Source organism: Zootermopsis nevadensis, unplaced genomic scaffold (genome assembly GCF_977971745.1).
Source record: "Zootermopsis nevadensis isolate Lab colony 2312 unplaced genomic scaffold, Znev_1.0 Znev_ptg000003l, whole genome shotgun sequence".
Classification (NCBI taxonomy): Eukaryota; Metazoa; Arthropoda; class Insecta; order Blattodea; family Termopsidae; genus Zootermopsis; species Zootermopsis nevadensis.
This window is the reverse complement of record NW_028259135.1, coordinates 283,305-301,187: the sequence shown is the minus strand read 5'-3', so window position 1 is coordinate 301,187 and position 17,883 is coordinate 283,305. Positions and strand designations below refer to the sequence as shown.

The following is a 17,883-nucleotide window of genomic DNA, read 5'->3' as shown; positions in this document are numbered from 1 at the left end:
TTAATCCAAAATGTGTTGCATCGTTTTCATATGCCTGCTTTCTCACGGAGTAAGGATTTATATGTAAATACATATTTATGTCCATGTACAGTTTCATACCTCCCTTCCACGAGGCATAATTTTGTGGTGTGTCATCATGTGTCTTCAACACCTTAGGGTGTGTCACAGGTGAAAAAGTTTGTGGAACACCATTTACTGAATACAAGACAATATACACTCCTTTTCAACAAGCAATGAATCATTTTGAGGTAAAATGCATTTATAAATACAATATGCATACCGCAGTTCATTAATTCAAAATCAATTGCAACAAATAAAGAATAAATTTCAAAAATCAACTACATCGCAATTCAGATATACCAAAAACATAACATATGTTGCATCAAACTAATTTTGATAGAAGTGGCCTATCTCAAGATATTGGTCAGTGACAGTTTCTGGTCTTGGAGATACAAAACTTTTGGTTTCACTGTCAGTTACTGATAAAGTCTGGGGAAGACTGAATCCCTTGTCACTGCAGCCTTAGATGGGCCCACTGTTTAACCCCCTTATGAGGTGTGCAGTGCAATGGCAGAATAACTGGCACAGCAAAACTAAAGTATTCAGGGCAAATCCTGTCCCAGCCCTGCTCTGTCAACCATAAATCTCACATACACTGCCTTGGCATTGAACCGTGACCCCCGCAGCAAAAATGAGTGACTAACAGCCTAAGCCATGGCATGGACACAGAGTTAGTTCAGTCAGATATAATTATATTCTGCTTCAATCTGGTAACAATTGAAGAAGCGTGAAACACACTGTTTTCATAAAATATTTTTAGGACGTACATGAGAAGCCTGTTCTGCGTACTTCTGTTGTGCTTCCTGCGCTGTGTCACGAGCAATTTGAGCACTGTGCTCTGCACCAACCAGTGCCTGCCTGGCATTATCAGTTTTGTTCTCTGCATCAGCGATCAGTTGCCGAATCTCTGGTACCAGACTCAGGGCATCCTCTGCCTTGTATTTACTATCTTGCACCTGCTGATCAAACTCTGTAAAACAAACATTGCTTACTTAACTTGTCTCATACAATTTTCTCACAATAAAGTTCAATAATCCATGCAAAAAATTTAATGCTGGTACTGATCACATGACAAAAACAATTTTTAATATAAGAAATAAATATACAAGCAATCTGATTGGTCATATTTATCAAAAAGGCACAACTATGGAAACTAACACATACATTTCTTGGATCAAGCAGTACTCCATGGGACTCTTAGTCTCCATAAATGAAGAAAACATTACCAAAATAGTTAGCATCATTTTTATGAATCATGACTTCCTGTTTCAGCGGCGACATACAGAAGAAATGGTTTATTCACCATTCAGCCACCTGACGCGGCTTGTTACCCGAGAGTCTTTCATTAACTTCGGTCGCCGCGAAAGCTTCACTTTATACAGCAACATACAGAGTTGTTATAACAAAATTATTCTACTGGAACAGATTTCTCTTTCAACCAGGAAATGTTACAGATTAACCACATCAAATGAGTGTTTTTACATATCAACCTAATAATGTTTTAATAAGTTGGATGATTTAAAAAATCTGTATGAAAGTCATGCCTTTGGAGGCCACATCACCATGGTCATCTTTTAATTCATTATCATAAGAAAAATTAAAATGGACAATAAGCAAACAGACACAGAGATGGTAAAATAAGTGAGTGTGTCAAAGCAAATAAACAACATCATCATCATCATCACGGATTAGCCATTAATGCCTGTTCTGGCTTCAAATTGATCTTTCCATCTTCTTCATGGTCGAACTCGATCTCTTTTCCCGCTAAATTTGTAACTGAGCGCGGCATAAAAATATATAAAACATAAAAAGGAATTCAGGTTACACACTATTAAATGATAAATGAAGTCAATCTATTTTATAAAAATTAAAAATGCAATTAAATTTGTATGTGTGAAGATGTGAAAGGCGTGCAAACACTAAAATCACGCAGCCAGGTATCTGGTTATAAATGCCCATAAATCAATATTTACAAACCTTGCAGTGTTTTTAATGTCTTCCTGGCTGTTTCCAGAATTTCATCCCCTCTACTAACCGCTTCCTCAGCTTTAGCCTTCGCAGCATCTGTATCCGCCAATAACTCATCTGCAATCTGCTGCTGACTGTGGCCCCTCTCCAGCAGTTCCCTTGTCTCATCGATCTGGTCCCTAAGGTCTTCAAGGAGGCTCTCATTATCAGCCAGAAGGTCTTCTGCTTCCTGCTTTATCATCCGAGCCTTAAAAATATAACACGATACATGTTAGGACGAATGCACTTAATGTATATACAGAAATAAATGAGATATTCTAGGCACTAATGCTTGCCATCAAAATTGATAAAGTCTCTGGGTTAGATTTCAGGTGTCCTGTGTAGTTTGGTAGAAGTTACTGACGTTTCAAAGGTGCCTGCTGCCTATCAGGGCTCATTAACATATAATTTCAATGCAAGGATGACTAAATTACGACTCTGAAAGAAAGATGAAAATACTTCATAGTCTATTCAGCATTCACCTGGACAGACTGAGGAAAATTTAAACTCCTTGTGAGTTTGTCTACAGTTGATCTTAGGCAAACTTGACACCCATTAGACATGAATCAGAATGTTCATGACAAAACTGTGAGATTTGGTGCTATCTCAGTATGAGACAGAAAATATCTTAAAATAAACCTTGGGGGAAAAAACTGAGAATTTCAACTGGACCAAATTGGCTCAAGGGTCATATCTGATGGCACGGATATAGCTAAAACCTAACACTTTGGGTGGGGGGGGGGGGGGGAGGACACACCCCTTACTGTTTTCAGTCTTCCACAACAATATGACGCCCATTTACATTTAAGGGAAAATCTTCTTATTTCTTATATGAACTATATTTTACTATGCAAATCACTGTTTCTACAGTATTATGCCAACACAGAGGAGGCGAGCCAGGTAGCACAGTCAGCACGGTGACTGGCTACGGGCTGGGCGATCGGTGTTCAATCTATGACAGAGGCAGGAATTTTTCTTCTAGCCACTGCATCCAGACCAGCTCTGGGGCCCACCCAGCCTCCTGTCCAATGGGTACCGGGCTCCTCTTCTAGAGGGGTAAAGTGCTGACCACTCACCCCCTTCTTGTGCTGGGGTTGAGAATGAGTAGGAGCTATACCTCCGCTCCCCTTAGTGCCAACATTGGCATGTAATGAGACGTATTTTTAACACAACGGAATATAAAGAGGCAAATATGATATATGCATAAGAGTGAGTGACCATAACATTATGCTTTTTATTTGTAGTTGATTTAACGATACTGTCTACTGACAAATACAGATTAATAAATACAAAATTGTTATATTGTCTAAAGTAGTGGAAACTCAATGGATACTTGTTACAAAAAAGTTCTCTCGCTGAATAATGGAAGAAAATCCTTTAAACCAACTTACCTCAGCTGCAGTCAATTCAGCAACTTGCTTCAATTTTGGAATATTAATTTCAGGAATGTTGAGACTATATATGTCAGTGTAAATTTTAAGGGCATTCGTGTGAATGTCTCCTACAGCTGCGCTGGCCACTTCAGCTAACTCCTTCGTATGTCCCAGCTTCTCTTCAGTACTTCCTAGTTCCTGTCCCAGAACCTTTAACTCATCACTGTAAACAAGAAATTAAATTATTAAATTAGACTACAGCCCAAGTTCAGGCCTTGGCCTCCTCCCATGTGGGAGGTTACTTTGTCTTTGAAGTGTGCTTTTGTGAGTAGTGAGTGACACGCCCACTGCCTCTGCACAATTTCTACTCAATCCTGATTTTGTCCGCTATAGCCATCTAGTAGTGAATCAGGAGAGACTTAGATGAGAAATGGCCACTGAATTTTGCTTACGAAACATCTCGTTCATGTTCGTAATGTCTTTTATGTGCCATAAATCTATAACATGGGACCGCCAGCTTTACTTCCCCTCCAAAGGAAGTTATGTTACGGATTTTTATCGCCCTTAAAAATCCATCGACCTTGGCCGGGTTTGAACCCACGAAACATGGGTTGTGGTGAGCACGCTAACCACTAGTCCACCGAGTGCGACTTCATGCGGGTAAGGGGCTACCTAAAGCCCTTTCAACACCATTTCATAGCTATGCTGTTGCCATTCCACAATGGAACAACCAATAAAACAACCAAGACCATGCAATGATGGCTAGCTCACGACAGAGTCCGATGGTGGGATTTTGTGAATACGGTGATGAACTTTCATGTTCCATACAGAAAGTGGGCTATTCTTTGACAAGTCGAGTATACAACTGACTTTTCAAAGAATTTCCTGTGCCATAGTGAGTGAGTGAAGGGCTACCATACTAATTCATGCTTTGTGTAAGCAACTGGTGTATTTTACAAAAACAAAACTCTAAATGTTGTTTCACGCAAATAAGATTGACTACTGTCAGATTTAAACATGGAACTTTTAAATAAGAATGTCAATGAACTACATATAATGGAATAATAAAAGAAATACCTGATTCCCTTGCACTCGCAGCCTTTCCAACACAGAACAAATAATAAAATAATAATGTGAATGACATATAAGGATGATTACTTTTTGCCCATAAACAAAATTTACTGGACTTGATATACCTCACAGAGAAACAACAATTACATATTTGCTTTCAAATATCTTGATCGATATATTTCAGTGTCCATTTCCAATTTAAATTATCCATTAAGTGCTGACATGAGACCTCAAACTTGCAAATGTGATCTTCACTACAACAAATGCCTCCAACGCTAGCAACTTGCCTAGTGGTAGAAATAGTTGTCAAAGCAAACTATAGTCTTCACATGTTTTTTTGCCATGTGACATAATCCCTTGTCTCGGAAATGCCGGTGACAATCATTCGTGTCTTTCTTCAAATTAGACGGATATATTGGTATCTTTAACTTAATATATGTGTAGCCAAAGTAATTGAAATTAATGGAAGGCAGGAAAAAGCCACAAATGGACAAATACAAGGAGATTAACTAAAAAAAATGTATTTGCTTTTAAACTTTCCCTAATATGATTTATCATATTTGCAAAGGCATGCAGAACAATCTTTTGATCGACAGATATTTTTAGAAAAGGACAAGTGTAGAGAGTTTGCAATACCTGATGTTTTGTTGCTGTTTTATGGCATCCCTCGCCAATTCATAAGCTGCCGTGGAAGTATTGACAGCTCTGGCGGCAATCAGCTGAATATCATCAGCTTCTTTTTCCTGTCTGCCAAAGACAAGCTGAATATTAACAAAGCATTAAAACAAGGTTCTGTTTAGAATACATGTTCAGTCAGGCCACAAGTATATGGGTCCCCATCTCCATGAGAACCTCAATCTCATACAGTCGTGAAAATTGCAAAATTAATTAATTAATCTGACAACAGAAACACAGTATCCACCAAGATCAAATTCCTATAATTAGTTGTTAGGTTTACAACATAAAGAGAAATACAGATACACGTCCACACAATTAAATGCGTGGATAGTTGAGAAGCTAATGATTGTTAAGTCAGGAACATTAACTTCTTGGTTTGCGGAGTGTAACATGTTCCTTGGGTTACTACAAGTACATTTTATGACACTAAAATTAAGCTAAGTAACATTTCTTTATAAAACAGCTTTTGTATTTATCTTCTGTGTTAATTTCATATGGCTAAATTAATAAGAACTCACTGTGTCTTAGTAATAAGTCTAGTGGTTTGGCTAAAATGATAAAAAAATAAGTAAATATAACGTACGAACATTGACACAATACAGAACAGAAGAACAGAGATTTATTCATGTGCCAGGTTACTCACTTTTCAGCCAAACCTCGAGCTTCCCGTGCGATTTCAGACATCTGACTACTCGTCTGCCCAAACTCTTCCGAGCGTTCCACAGCCTTCTTTAAAGCAGCAGAGCCATCTGTCTGCACGTAATCCATCGTGTCCTGTAGCGATAAAGGTTAGAAATAAATTACAAGAGAAAAGAAACGTCCTTTATCGGGGCAGCACGCGGGGCATCTGAAAAAAATATTTACTTCGACTTACTTTGAAAGACTCGAACGCCTTCTCAATAGTCTCTTCTGCAAGCGTAACATTCCCAATGCCTTGTGCAGTGCTCAATGCTGTTTTGTCGGTAAGCTCATCAGTCTGGTCAGTAAGTTCGCCCACTGCGTCAAAACGCTTTTGTAGCTCTTCCAGTCTCTCCAGCAAGCTCTTATCCTCACCTGGAAACACGAACACACCAACAACATGGAACTGAACCTGAAGTATAGAAACTCACACTTCCTGTTCTCATATATTTTTGAAAAAAAGTGTATTGGCACTTTTGTAACACTGTATCAACTGGCAGAGATATGAGGAAGATAACGGCGAGTTAGGAAGGATTTTTTAAAGAAGTAGTTGTGGCCAATTAGGATCTATAATATGGATACAGTAAAACTTTGAGTTAACATTCTTCAATTTAAGGTTTCTCAATATTCAACTTCAATTTCAATGAGCCCAAGTTGATCATCTCGACGTTAAACATCCTCTATTTAAGGTTCTCTTAAATTTACTGCCAACCGGATAAACCTTGCACTGGAATTTCATTGTACCTGTAATAGAATTAAAAACAGACAGAAAGGCACACAAAAGTCAATTTTTTTTTAACTCCTATCCTTCACAGTCCTAATATAAAATAAAATTACTTGAAAAGTCATTTCTTGACTATGTACAAACTGACTAATTAATTGACTACAACGAATAAAGCTAATAGTCGGTTAAGAAAATCCTGCCTTTAATGGAAACCAAAGAGTAACAAGGGCCCACCAATGGTCTGTGTCATGAGTTAAATACATTCAGCCACAAACTCCGCCCTATTTATTTAAAATATATTTTAATATTATCCTACCTACTCCTATCTTCCAAGTGGTCTCTTTCTTTTTATGTTTTCCAAACAAAACTGTCTACATTTCCCAACTACAGTGCTAGAAAACTTGAATATAATAAAATCAAAATATCTACGCATACAATAGAAGAAAAGGTATTGGGAGAACTAAGTGTAGACGGAAGGTAATAATTAAAATCTTACCTTCAATAAATAGGTTATAAAATTGGAAACTGGCTGAAATGGCTCAGGCTATAATCGAATACCTGGCTTCTGTCAACACAGTGATGTTCCACAAAAAAGAGTAATTTAATTCATTAACTGAATAAGTTCCAGCTAATCAAGAAAGATCTAGATTTAGTAGTTATTACATTTATAAATTTTAAATTTCTTATTTGTAGTACATCTCATCCCGTTACATGCAAAGCTATGTACTCATATAAATCATACTTCCTGCCCCATGTCTGGCTTCATTCCACAGCTGCTCCATGATTCTTTCAACTTCTTTCAGTTTATTCTCGAAGTCCTGATCACTGATGACGGTCGGATTACTTGCAATATCACTCAGTACTTTCTCGAGTTCCTTAAGTTTGACTCGATGCTGATTAGCCGCACTCTGTACCAAGTTGTAACAAGCAGGACAGTCTACACACCCACGCTGTCGATCGTACTTGTTTTCCTTGCAACGATCACACTGGCGGCCCTCCACATTCTCCAGACACTAGGAACAAAGTCAACATTGCATAAAACACCCATAACTTTGACACAACAAATACAATTTGACCAAGAGAAAGACACAATCTTCCAGGGCTGAGAAAAAATCTCGACTATAAAATAAAATATTATTACAGTGTAAGGTACACACTAGCAACCTCATCTTTACATGATTTATCCCATTTTACCAAACAACGTCCAGGAAGATAAGTCATTGCAGTGTAACCATTATAACCGTAGTGGATTAAGTGTAACTGAGGGTTCAACATAACTGGAAGAACTAGGCTAATGACACTGAATATTTCTGCTTTTTCCAAAGACATTGCCATGTTAATCCTTTAACATGACATATAAAAGAAATCTTCCCATGCAGCCAAGGTACATTTAAATATTAGGTCCCACAATGCAGCAACTAATTCCATGGTATCAGAACCCGCAGGTCGAACACCGACAACACCAAAGCCTGCCACTGGCCACAATCCAGAGCCAACTCCATCAATTTACCATTCTCACACTCCACCTCCCTAAGATCCATCTTGATATTATCCTCCCATCTCCTTCTGGATCTGCCCAGCGGTCATTTTCCAGAACGGTTTCCCAGCAAAATTCTGTATGTCCCCCCCCCCCCCCCAATGTTAATAAAACAGTTGTAAAATCAAACAAACGCAGAATTTCACACTCCAGCACGGATCTGGGTAGCGGAATTTCAAACATCACAATATCTTAGAAAGCCTTGAGATGGCAGCAAGAAACATTTTGTTCTCTACTCACTGGACACTGTCCAAGAGGGTCACATTGAAGAGCAAGAGACCCAATCTGGTCACATTCACATGGTCTACAGCCAACGAGAGAGAATCCATATTGGTACGCCTGACAGACGTCACACCTCTGACCAGTCACACCAGGTCGACACTGGCACTGTCCCGTGTAGAGGTCGCAAGTATGGTTCAAAGAACCCACAGGATCACAATTACATGGCTGACAACCCTGAAACATAAAACTAATCCTCAAATTTAATATGTAGGTGCTTCAGCGTTTCAGCGTGCGCAAAAGCCTGGCTTAAGGCATAAATTAAGTGTAACACGAACAGCAAAGCAAACGCAGGTATTGCACAAATGGTAACGACTGTACACGGGAAACAAAAAGTTTGTTACTGTCCATGGTATGGGATTTTTATGAGAATGTCTCTACTAGTACACATGAATGCTCAAGAAGCAAATCCTATTTCTCTATTTTTTAAATTATTATATCTCCCACACCCTCTTTATGATATGAATGGATGACATGAACAGACAGACAGACTTTTTTTCATTTTCAGAGACAATAATTTAAATAATAAAAATAAATAAACAAGACACCGTTGTTAACTTCATAAATCATCTACTTGACATTTTACTTTGTATTCCAATGCCCACTTACTTCTCCACTGATGATGTTATAGAAACCATCTTCACACCTGTCACAATTCTTCCCTACGACATGTATTTTGCACTGACACTGCCCAGATAGCTGATCGCAGACCGGAGGACCAAACCCAGTTTGCTGCGTTCCATCTCGGTTACACTGACACTGCTTGCAGTCTCCCTTTGGTATTGCCAATGCATCACCATAGAAGCCTTCAAAACAAACAATAAATAAAGTTTCAGGTACTTGAACAGCAAAGTATAAAATTTCTGATGATGGTGATTATTATATTAGGCTTTATCCACAGTCCACTTGTTTTTTATGTAAAACCACAAGATTTTGTAACTTTACATCATCAGATAAATGGTGGGATGGAAACGTTCCACTCCGCTGGGTGAAGACTACTTCAAGCATGGGTTCCAACAGATAAGTTAAAGGACTCCCTCCCCTCCCCCCTATCATTATTATTTATTTAGTGTTCTGTCTGACGACAGGTCCATATGAACAGGATCCTTCCATCCTTTTCTCTTCTCGGACTGGGACCTGTTCATATACGTTCTTGGCAGATGATCCAGAAGTGGTTTGCCATTGCCTTCTTCTGTGTGTGAATGAAGTAATTGTTGGGATGCCACGGAGAAAAACTCCGTGTTGCCTAGACCACGGCCTTGCCCAACACAAGTTATAAATTCGAACCCGAGACCCCAGGAGTACAAGGCCAGCATTCTAACCGCTAGACCACCTCATCTTATTATTATTCAGTGTTCTGTCTGACGACAGGTCCATATGAACAGGATCCTTCCATCCTTTTCTCGGACTGGGACCTGTTCATAGACGTTCTTGGCAGATGATCCAGAGGTGGTTTGCCACTGCCTTCTTCTGTGTGTGAATGGAGTAATATTTGGGATGCCACGGAGAAACCGGGGAAGCCCCCAGAGGAAAACTCCGTGTTCCCTAGACCATGGCCTTGCCCAACACAAGTTATAAATTCGGGCATCGAACCCGAGACCCCAGGATTACAAGGCCAGCGTTCTAACCGCTAGACCACCGTGGCTCCTCCCCTCCCCCCTACTCACCTGAAAATTGAAGTAGAACCAACTTCTGAATGTTGTGGTATTAAACAAGAGCATTTACACAATGGATAAGCCCAACAGAATAATTATACACACTTTACCAGCAATTTCATAAATATTTATACATTTCACAAAGAAATCAAAAGCTGACTCATGTCATTGCTAGATTCGCTTCATGTTATCTTCACATGTTCTACCTAGAATCCTAGAAAAATCAAATATAAAATACTATCATTTTAGCTGCTGTTTTCTACTTGTGAAACTTGCTTATCGCCCCAAAGGGAAAAGACACACATTGATGGCATTTGAGAACACGGTACTGAGGAGAGAGGGGGTAAACAGAATGATGATGAAAAATACATGATAAACAGCTCCATAATTTCTGCTATTCAACAAATAATACTAGAGTGATCAGATTAAGGTGGATGAGATGGGCAGAAGACAAATGCATACAAAATTTTAGTCAAAAAACCTCGGGGGAAAATCAAGTTGTAGATGGGAAGATAATATTTAAAAGACTTTGAAGAAATAGGCTGTAAGTGTATGGACCAGATTCATCTAGCTCAGGACAAGGTTTATTGGTGGACTCATGTGAAGAATTTGTCTTTGTGTTCCATAAAAGTCAATATCAGATTCTCAAGAAGTTCTCGTGGAGATCTGGTATATATATCATGCCACTAGACACCAACTTAACTTTGCGTGGGCCATAAATATACTTACAAATTCTGTAGGAAACTTTTTTTAACATTACAAATACGGTGATCACACAAAAACTTTGAATAACTGACATAATGGAAATAAGTACTAATGACAATTATTTAAATTATTATAAATGGATCATTCGCGATTTACCGAGGATCACAATACTAGTTTCATAGGTTTCTAAGTTAATTCCTGACATTTGTGAATTCATGGTGGAAACTCGTGATTATTGTCATCTGTTGACATTACGATGGGAATTTTTAATCTAGTATATGTTGTTAGCCAATCATGTCAGAGAAATTTAAAATTTCTTACAGACTGCTACTAACTAGCGTCTGTGCTAACTGCAAATAAATTTTCTGGCCAACAACAGGGAGAACGAATATTACTTCAGACTACCACCAGCTGGAACAAGTGTGCATTCACACTTATCAACCACCCGCATATAATAAACCAGCTGTTTACCAGAGGAATAAACACGCGAGCACATCCATCGTTTAATAATAACTTAAAATTTTTCAATAACCTCAAAAGCAATGAAGCATTTTAAGGAAAGTTCTTTCATACTTTATTAATATCTTGAGTTTAAACACACAAATAAAATACGTGATATCATACCTGGCATACACTGGTCACATTCACGTCCTCCAGTGTTGTATATGCACTTCAAGCACTCTCCCGTAGTTCTGTTGCAGTTCCCAACGGCGTTAGGATCGACATTCTGGTTGCAGTCACACGGCTGGCATGCCCGAACCGGTCCAAACCTTCCTGTTGGATCTCCGTAGTAACCGTCGCTGCAAAGGTCACACCGTGGTCCTGACGCAAAACAAATATGTCTTTGAAAAAGTGTTTAGAGCACCTTGCCGTACCGCCATTACATGCTGCCGGACTGCTACACGTTTCCATGGCAACAGCAGAGGCGAAGGAAAGAAAACTGGTATTTAGGTACAGTATTAAACTGAATACTCTTATTGAATGCATGCGGATGCAAGCGAAATTGACTTGGAAAAAATAACACATGGAAGAGATGAGAAATGTTTACATAGTTTTAATTAGAAGACCTAACAGGAAGAGACCAACGGGGGAATTTGATGTTGTTGGGGGACTTTTTATGCTTCATGTTGTAATTACAGAAATGAAATAATTGCAGACAAAACAATGTCATCTTATTCATATCATATTATGACAAATTTAAATGCTGATGGTATTTTCAAAGATATAAATAAAATATTCTAAAGAGTGGCTGAAATAAAAGAGCAACTTTTTAAATTGTACGAGCGGCACAGAGAGATTCAGTTCAGTACAATTCATTTATTATTGTGCATGACAACAGCCAGGCACAAAAACAGCAGTAATACAACAATAATCAAAATGTATAAAGTAGAGGCTCCCAGTAAGCATTTAATAAATGGGGTAAAGCATTGGAAGAAATATGCACATTGCCACCAGAAACCGGTTATGACACAGTACATGAATTCAATGAATAAACTCATATATTTATTTATTTATTTTGGAAATGCGTAATCTCACATGGGGCAGACAAAACACTAATACAAAATCTGTTTGGAAAATCTCATCAGAAGATACTTGGAAAACTTAGGCATATAAAGTAGAAAAATATTATAACGTACGTTTGAGAAATAGGTTGTGAGAATGTGTAATCACAACTGAAGAGACACTGGGTACAGTCCAACAAACAAGTGAACACTGATGATGCGTAATGATCAACAACAAGATTATATTTCTTGCTTATCTCAGTACTTGCTTTCCACACCTCACCTTGTACCATAAAGTTATTTAGTTAGGTAACTGGTTAGGTGGTTAATCTGTCACAGGCATCTCACCTCCATATCCCCTGGGGCACTCCAAACAGACAACTGTTTCGTCCACCAGCTGCGTGCAGGCTCCCTGATTTGGACACGGACAGTGTTTGCAGTCATAAGCAGTTCCTTGCAGTGAGTTACCATAGTACCCACGAGCACAGCGTTCACAGTTGTCTCCAGCTGTATTGTGCTGGCATATACAGCGACCTGAATGAACCAAACAACATTACATATGGGCTTGACAGAGAGAAGCCCTGTATGTTCGTATGATGCCGAGTGCTGGCACTTGAACGAAGGAATGATTTTGGTCGTGCGAGATGGACCCTTCCGAAGCACGCGCTAGAGGGGTGTCAGCTTCAGTTGGTTTGTAGCTCTAGCTGTGTTTAGTTCGGTGCGTCACCGCAGCTGAGGATGTGTGACCCCCGCTTCTAATGAACTCCCCTCTCTCGGCTTACACATCGCGCATTTAAGAGCCACGACTACTCGCGTGACCTCTGCATAAAAAAATTCTTTCCGAACAAAGTTAAGTTTTAGAAAAAGAAGTGCAAAAATAATACAGTCACAACTATATTTTTTCAAATCCAACAGAGTGGGAAATAATATCAAATAGGATAAAAGCAGGTGACCTGTGATCTGACTGCTTATCTCAACCTAAAGCTGTGGTAAACACAACACAGCAATTCACCTCAAATTCTCATATGTACGTTCATGGGACTGGTAAACCGGACCTTTTTGTTTTCCCTCATAAAATGAATCAATGGCTAGCTGACATTCTTAAGATGGAAAAAAAACACGGAATATTTTATGAAGATCTTACTTGACTACACAACATAATATGGCATGATCTACTATTGTCACCACATTACAGAAAATTCAATGGCCGCTAAGTCTCAAGACACCTTCACCAGACAACGCATCTGTCTAGAGATGTACTTTGAACGAACGTACGCTGCCTCGATCAGTTAGAAAGGTTTCAGATCCCATCTACAAGCCTCTGTAATGTGCAATAAGGCAGTGGGAAGAAGAATAATAAGAAATCCCTAAGAATTAAAAAAATAAGTACGAGATAAAAGGAGTAGAAACAACGGCTAAGATTACCATTACTCAGCATCCACCAAGCCGTAAGTAAAATGTAAAGTTAAATATTCTGGAAGAATGCATAAGACATCTCACCAAGTTTTTACACTTTGAAAACCTCCTATCCAATGGAAATCAAATTGTGTGAGGCAACCCATTGGACGCTCATGATACACCCCACTTTAGTAGGAGGATGTAGCATCCAAATTTGATATAACACAATATCCTAAAGTCAAAAAGGGCTAGTTGTTTGCCCACTTCTCACATGTGGCTATTTGCTGTTTGACGGCTGAATACAAACAAAAGTAAGGATGAATATACTGAGCTCACCGGTTTCAGCGTCGCAAATATCTGCATGTCCGTTGCAGTTGCAAGGCACACAAGGCGCAAACGGACCCCCGTTTGACGGTTCATGCCGAAATCCTGGGGCGCAAGATTCGCAGAATTGCCCCACATATCCATCAGGACAGGTACACATTTCAATCCAATTGGCAGGTCGCCCTGCTGCTCCTCGCCGGGCAGTCTGAAGTACCACGTCATCCAGAAATCCAACCCCTTATCAGAATAAAAATTAAAACATATTAGTACTACACAGAGCGAGCATAAAATGACTAGAAATTTCAGTGCCTGTAACAGAACGTCTATCACAAGTCCAAGTTTTGTCTCGGACTGACTACAGAACCACATGCCACCACCATTAATGATCCAGAAATACAAAGCAGAATGACCACTTTAATGACGTTATGTGAGAGTGATGTTTTTTTCTGGTTTCAAGAAGTACAGGCTGCCACACAAGTTCTGAAAACACTTTGGATCAGGTGAGAGTGCGCAGGGGATAATGACTGACTTAATTCTGTAGCTTTGGATGGTAAACCACAAACATGTAATATTTTATTCTATAAATGAACTCACCTTCAGGTGTGTACGTAGCTCTTACATGAACTGCAGTCAGGTTAGCCAAAACACTCATAAAATCACGAGCTGACAGACGAGGCTGCCAGCCAAACTGCGGGTGTTCATGGAGCCGAAACTTGTATTCTTGAGTCTAAGACAGTTAATAATAATATCAGGAATTTGCGGGCATGAAACGATTCTAAGATATAAAAGGAATTTGTGCTTCATTTGAAGGTGTTAAATAATTAGCTTAAGGAAAGTGATCAATAAATTTGAATTGGCTGAGACAGGACGTAATAACAGGATGGAAAAAATTACATTATTAGAAGCTTTGTACTCATCACAAAATGCTACTGGGATGACCAGATCAAGGAGATAAAGATGGGAAGGGCATGTAGCATGCATTGGAGTGGTGAGAAATGCATACACAATTTTAGACATAACTTCAAGGGATCAGACCACGTGTAAGACATGGGCACGGATTGGGAGAGAATATTAAAGAAATATAAAATCAAATTGTAAACTGGATTCATCTGGCTCTGGTCAGTTGATTGGTTTAGGTGAGCCAAATGCATTGATTTTACGTCACCATAACTAATGATGATGATGATGATGATTCACAACTTAATTTGCAAAACTGTACTGAAGCAGCAACATCCAAGACTTTTATTTTGAACTTTACCGGGGTTCGATCCCCGACGGGGACCGAGAATTTTTCCTCTAGCCTCTGCGTCCAGACCGCTTCTGGGGCTCACCCAACCTCCTACCCAACGTGTACCACGGTCCTTTCTCGGGAGTAAAGCGTGGCCGGGGCGTGATGCTGACCACTCACCCCCATCTAGTGCCGAGGTCAAGAACGAGTAGGAGCTATACCGCCTCTCCTCCCAAGTGCCTACATGGTGTATAGTGGGGCAGCTTTGCATGCTTCAGAAATAATGAACAATACCAGACAAAAAGCAGTCAACATTTAACTAGACAAAAGCCACTTACAACTGTTGAAGGAAGAGGATTTTGCTGTCCAAAAATTGCCTGAGTAATGGAAAGACCAGCTCCTTCGAGTACAATATCCTCTACAGTGGGTGATGGCCCATTTTCTCCAATCCTCAGCTTGAATGTCAGGTCTTGATTGTAACTGGCTCGTTGGTCACCCAAGAATCTGTCTGGAAATATTCAGCAGTTTGTACCAAAAGATTCCTCCTAAAAGGTGAAGGAGTTTAAAACAATTCCTACAATTTAACTAGCACACTTTGTTCTTTAGAGAAACAACAAAACAATCTTAAAGTCTGATCTATTTTTATTTGCGTACAGCTTGAAGATTACACGTCTGCTGGAAGCAATAAAAAATTTATGGGTAATCAGTCGTATCAACATGAAGCAAAAGCCCAAATTCATAGACCAAATTACCCAAAATATTTTATCACACCGACAGATTTAATAAACAGAAACGAAGTCTTGATTTACGAGAAACCGATGATTCAGATACTAGCTCATTCTCTGATAATCTCCCTGATGATGGGGGCAGAGCCAGTCTGAAACACTGGTTTCTAACTCAGTAATGACATCGCTGCTCGGCCAAAAAAAAAATTTTTTTAACAATTTTAAGCATAATTGGTCTAATGCAGTGATGCTAACACCAGGGATACTTTTTTTTGGAACAGAGGACTAAAATTTATTTTTAAGTGTGTCATATATTGTATGAAAATATAAAATTATCACAAAATAAAATAACGAAGCTGTACTAATTTATAACATATACTTAATTAGAGATAATAATGTAATATTGACAATTATTCTATCTTTTAATTTTATATAACCGTCCTCCTATTCAAATCCTCCTCCTCTTCTACTTCCTTGGCTCTACAACTCAATCTTAAAACCGCGCACACAGTGCAGGTTGAATATTTGTCTAAAATATATAAAATTATGCATACAAAACAAAACTGTTTATGATTTTAAGTATTTTAGATAAATCTCCATTTCAGAGGATTTCCTAGTCTTTGAAACGTGCATTTGTGAGTAGTGAGTGACACGCCCACTGCCTCCACACAATTCCTACTCTGTCCTTATTTTTTTCTGCCAGAGCCATCTAGTAGTGAATCAAGAGAGACTTAGATGAGAAATTGCCGCTGAATTTTGCTCTCGTTCATGCTCGTAAGGTTCTTTTATATGCCGTAAATCTACAACATCGGACCTTCCCCTCCGAAGGAAGTTGTGCTACAGATTTTTACCACCCTTAAAAACCCATTGACCTCAGCCGGGTTTGAACATGCGAACCTTGTGTCCACGCTAACCACTAGTCCACCGAGGGCGACTATTCAAATCCTTACAGAACACCGGTGTAATGAGAGAATCAAAATGTATTACGCCATCACATCATCGGTCTCTCCGCTCGTTACCTGGTGCCACAAAGTAGATAGCCTCTCTGCCTGGAGCACTGGCCCCAATGGCTTGTGTTATACCATTGTACTGGATACTCAGAGTATGTCCTCTGTAGTCCTGCGCAGACCAACGCTCGTTGCCTCGAGCAAAAATACTCGCAATCTCTACTTTTGAGTAGCCGGGCGCAGACCGGCACACTGAGGAATGGCCATAGCAGAAGCAGGGTGTGCAACCAAATTCATTCTCAGTATCCAGATTGAAATATCCAGGCTTGCAACTGCAACAAATTAAATGACATTATGATCTCACCAGGGCTTTAAGATGCCGACATCTCGTTACTGCTACAACTCAGGTTACGTTGATTACGGCTTGATATGTACTGGATGTGTGATAACCTACAGAAAGATGAATAAGACGTGATTTGAACTACGTAAGTTTCCAAATGAATCCTTTGTGATTTTTCATTCCCCATTAGTGTTTCATGTATTTATACATTTATTTATTTATGCATGATTTAAATATACTTTCAGTAGCTCAAATTATGTAACATGGAATGAATGACAGGATGGTTATAGAACGACGAATTGGAAATGGTGCGGAAGGGATCTCACAAATATCAAGCAGGAGTGACAACCATACAGTCCTGATATTTGGTCTCGTTAGTGCCGACGTTGATTTACAGCAGGTACAAGTTTACATGCACACAAGAAAACAATCCGTTGTTAAATGTATTTAAGAGTGAATATGTTATTTCGGACAGAGCCGTACATTATTTTTGTTTCAGTCTATTACATAAACACCATACTGAAAAAATGTTACAAGTAACATTTATAAACCTGTATTTTTGTACCAGGAACCAATTGTTTTAACCAATGAGCTGTGTTTAAAAATCTAGTAATTTTAATTAAAGAAAGCAGGACACCAGTAAGAATCAAAA

General features: G+C 39.1%; 1 protein-coding gene across 2 annotated transcripts in view; it reads right to left on the bottom strand.

Moving 5' to 3' along the window:
- LanB2 (laminin subunit gamma-1) overlaps positions 1–17,883 on the bottom strand; it is a 161,072-nt gene that overhangs the window by 6,709 nt on the left and 136,480 nt on the right. For both annotated transcript variants that reach the window (XM_087359845.1, XM_022065866.2), the window contains 15 exons: positions 16,964–17,223; positions 15,558–15,727; positions 14,586–14,718; positions 14,004–14,228; positions 12,618–12,803; positions 11,392–11,589; positions 9,017–9,213; positions 8,369–8,584; positions 7,334–7,604; positions 6,064–6,242; positions 5,833–5,963; positions 5,148–5,258; positions 3,459–3,663; positions 2,038–2,275; positions 828–1,030 (listed from right to left, as the gene is read on the bottom strand). In XM_087359845.1, coding sequence (XP_087215971.1) covers positions 828–1,030; positions 2,038–2,275; positions 3,459–3,663; positions 5,148–5,258; positions 5,833–5,963; positions 6,064–6,242; positions 7,334–7,604; positions 8,369–8,584; positions 9,017–9,213; positions 11,392–11,589; positions 12,618–12,803; positions 14,004–14,228; positions 14,586–14,718; positions 15,558–15,727; positions 16,964–17,223 — 2,923 coding nt within the window. The remainder of the gene's footprint in view (positions 1–827; positions 1,031–2,037; positions 2,276–3,458; positions 3,664–5,147; positions 5,259–5,832; positions 5,964–6,063; positions 6,243–7,333; positions 7,605–8,368; positions 8,585–9,016; positions 9,214–11,391; positions 11,590–12,617; positions 12,804–14,003; positions 14,229–14,585; positions 14,719–15,557; positions 15,728–16,963; positions 17,224–17,883) is intronic.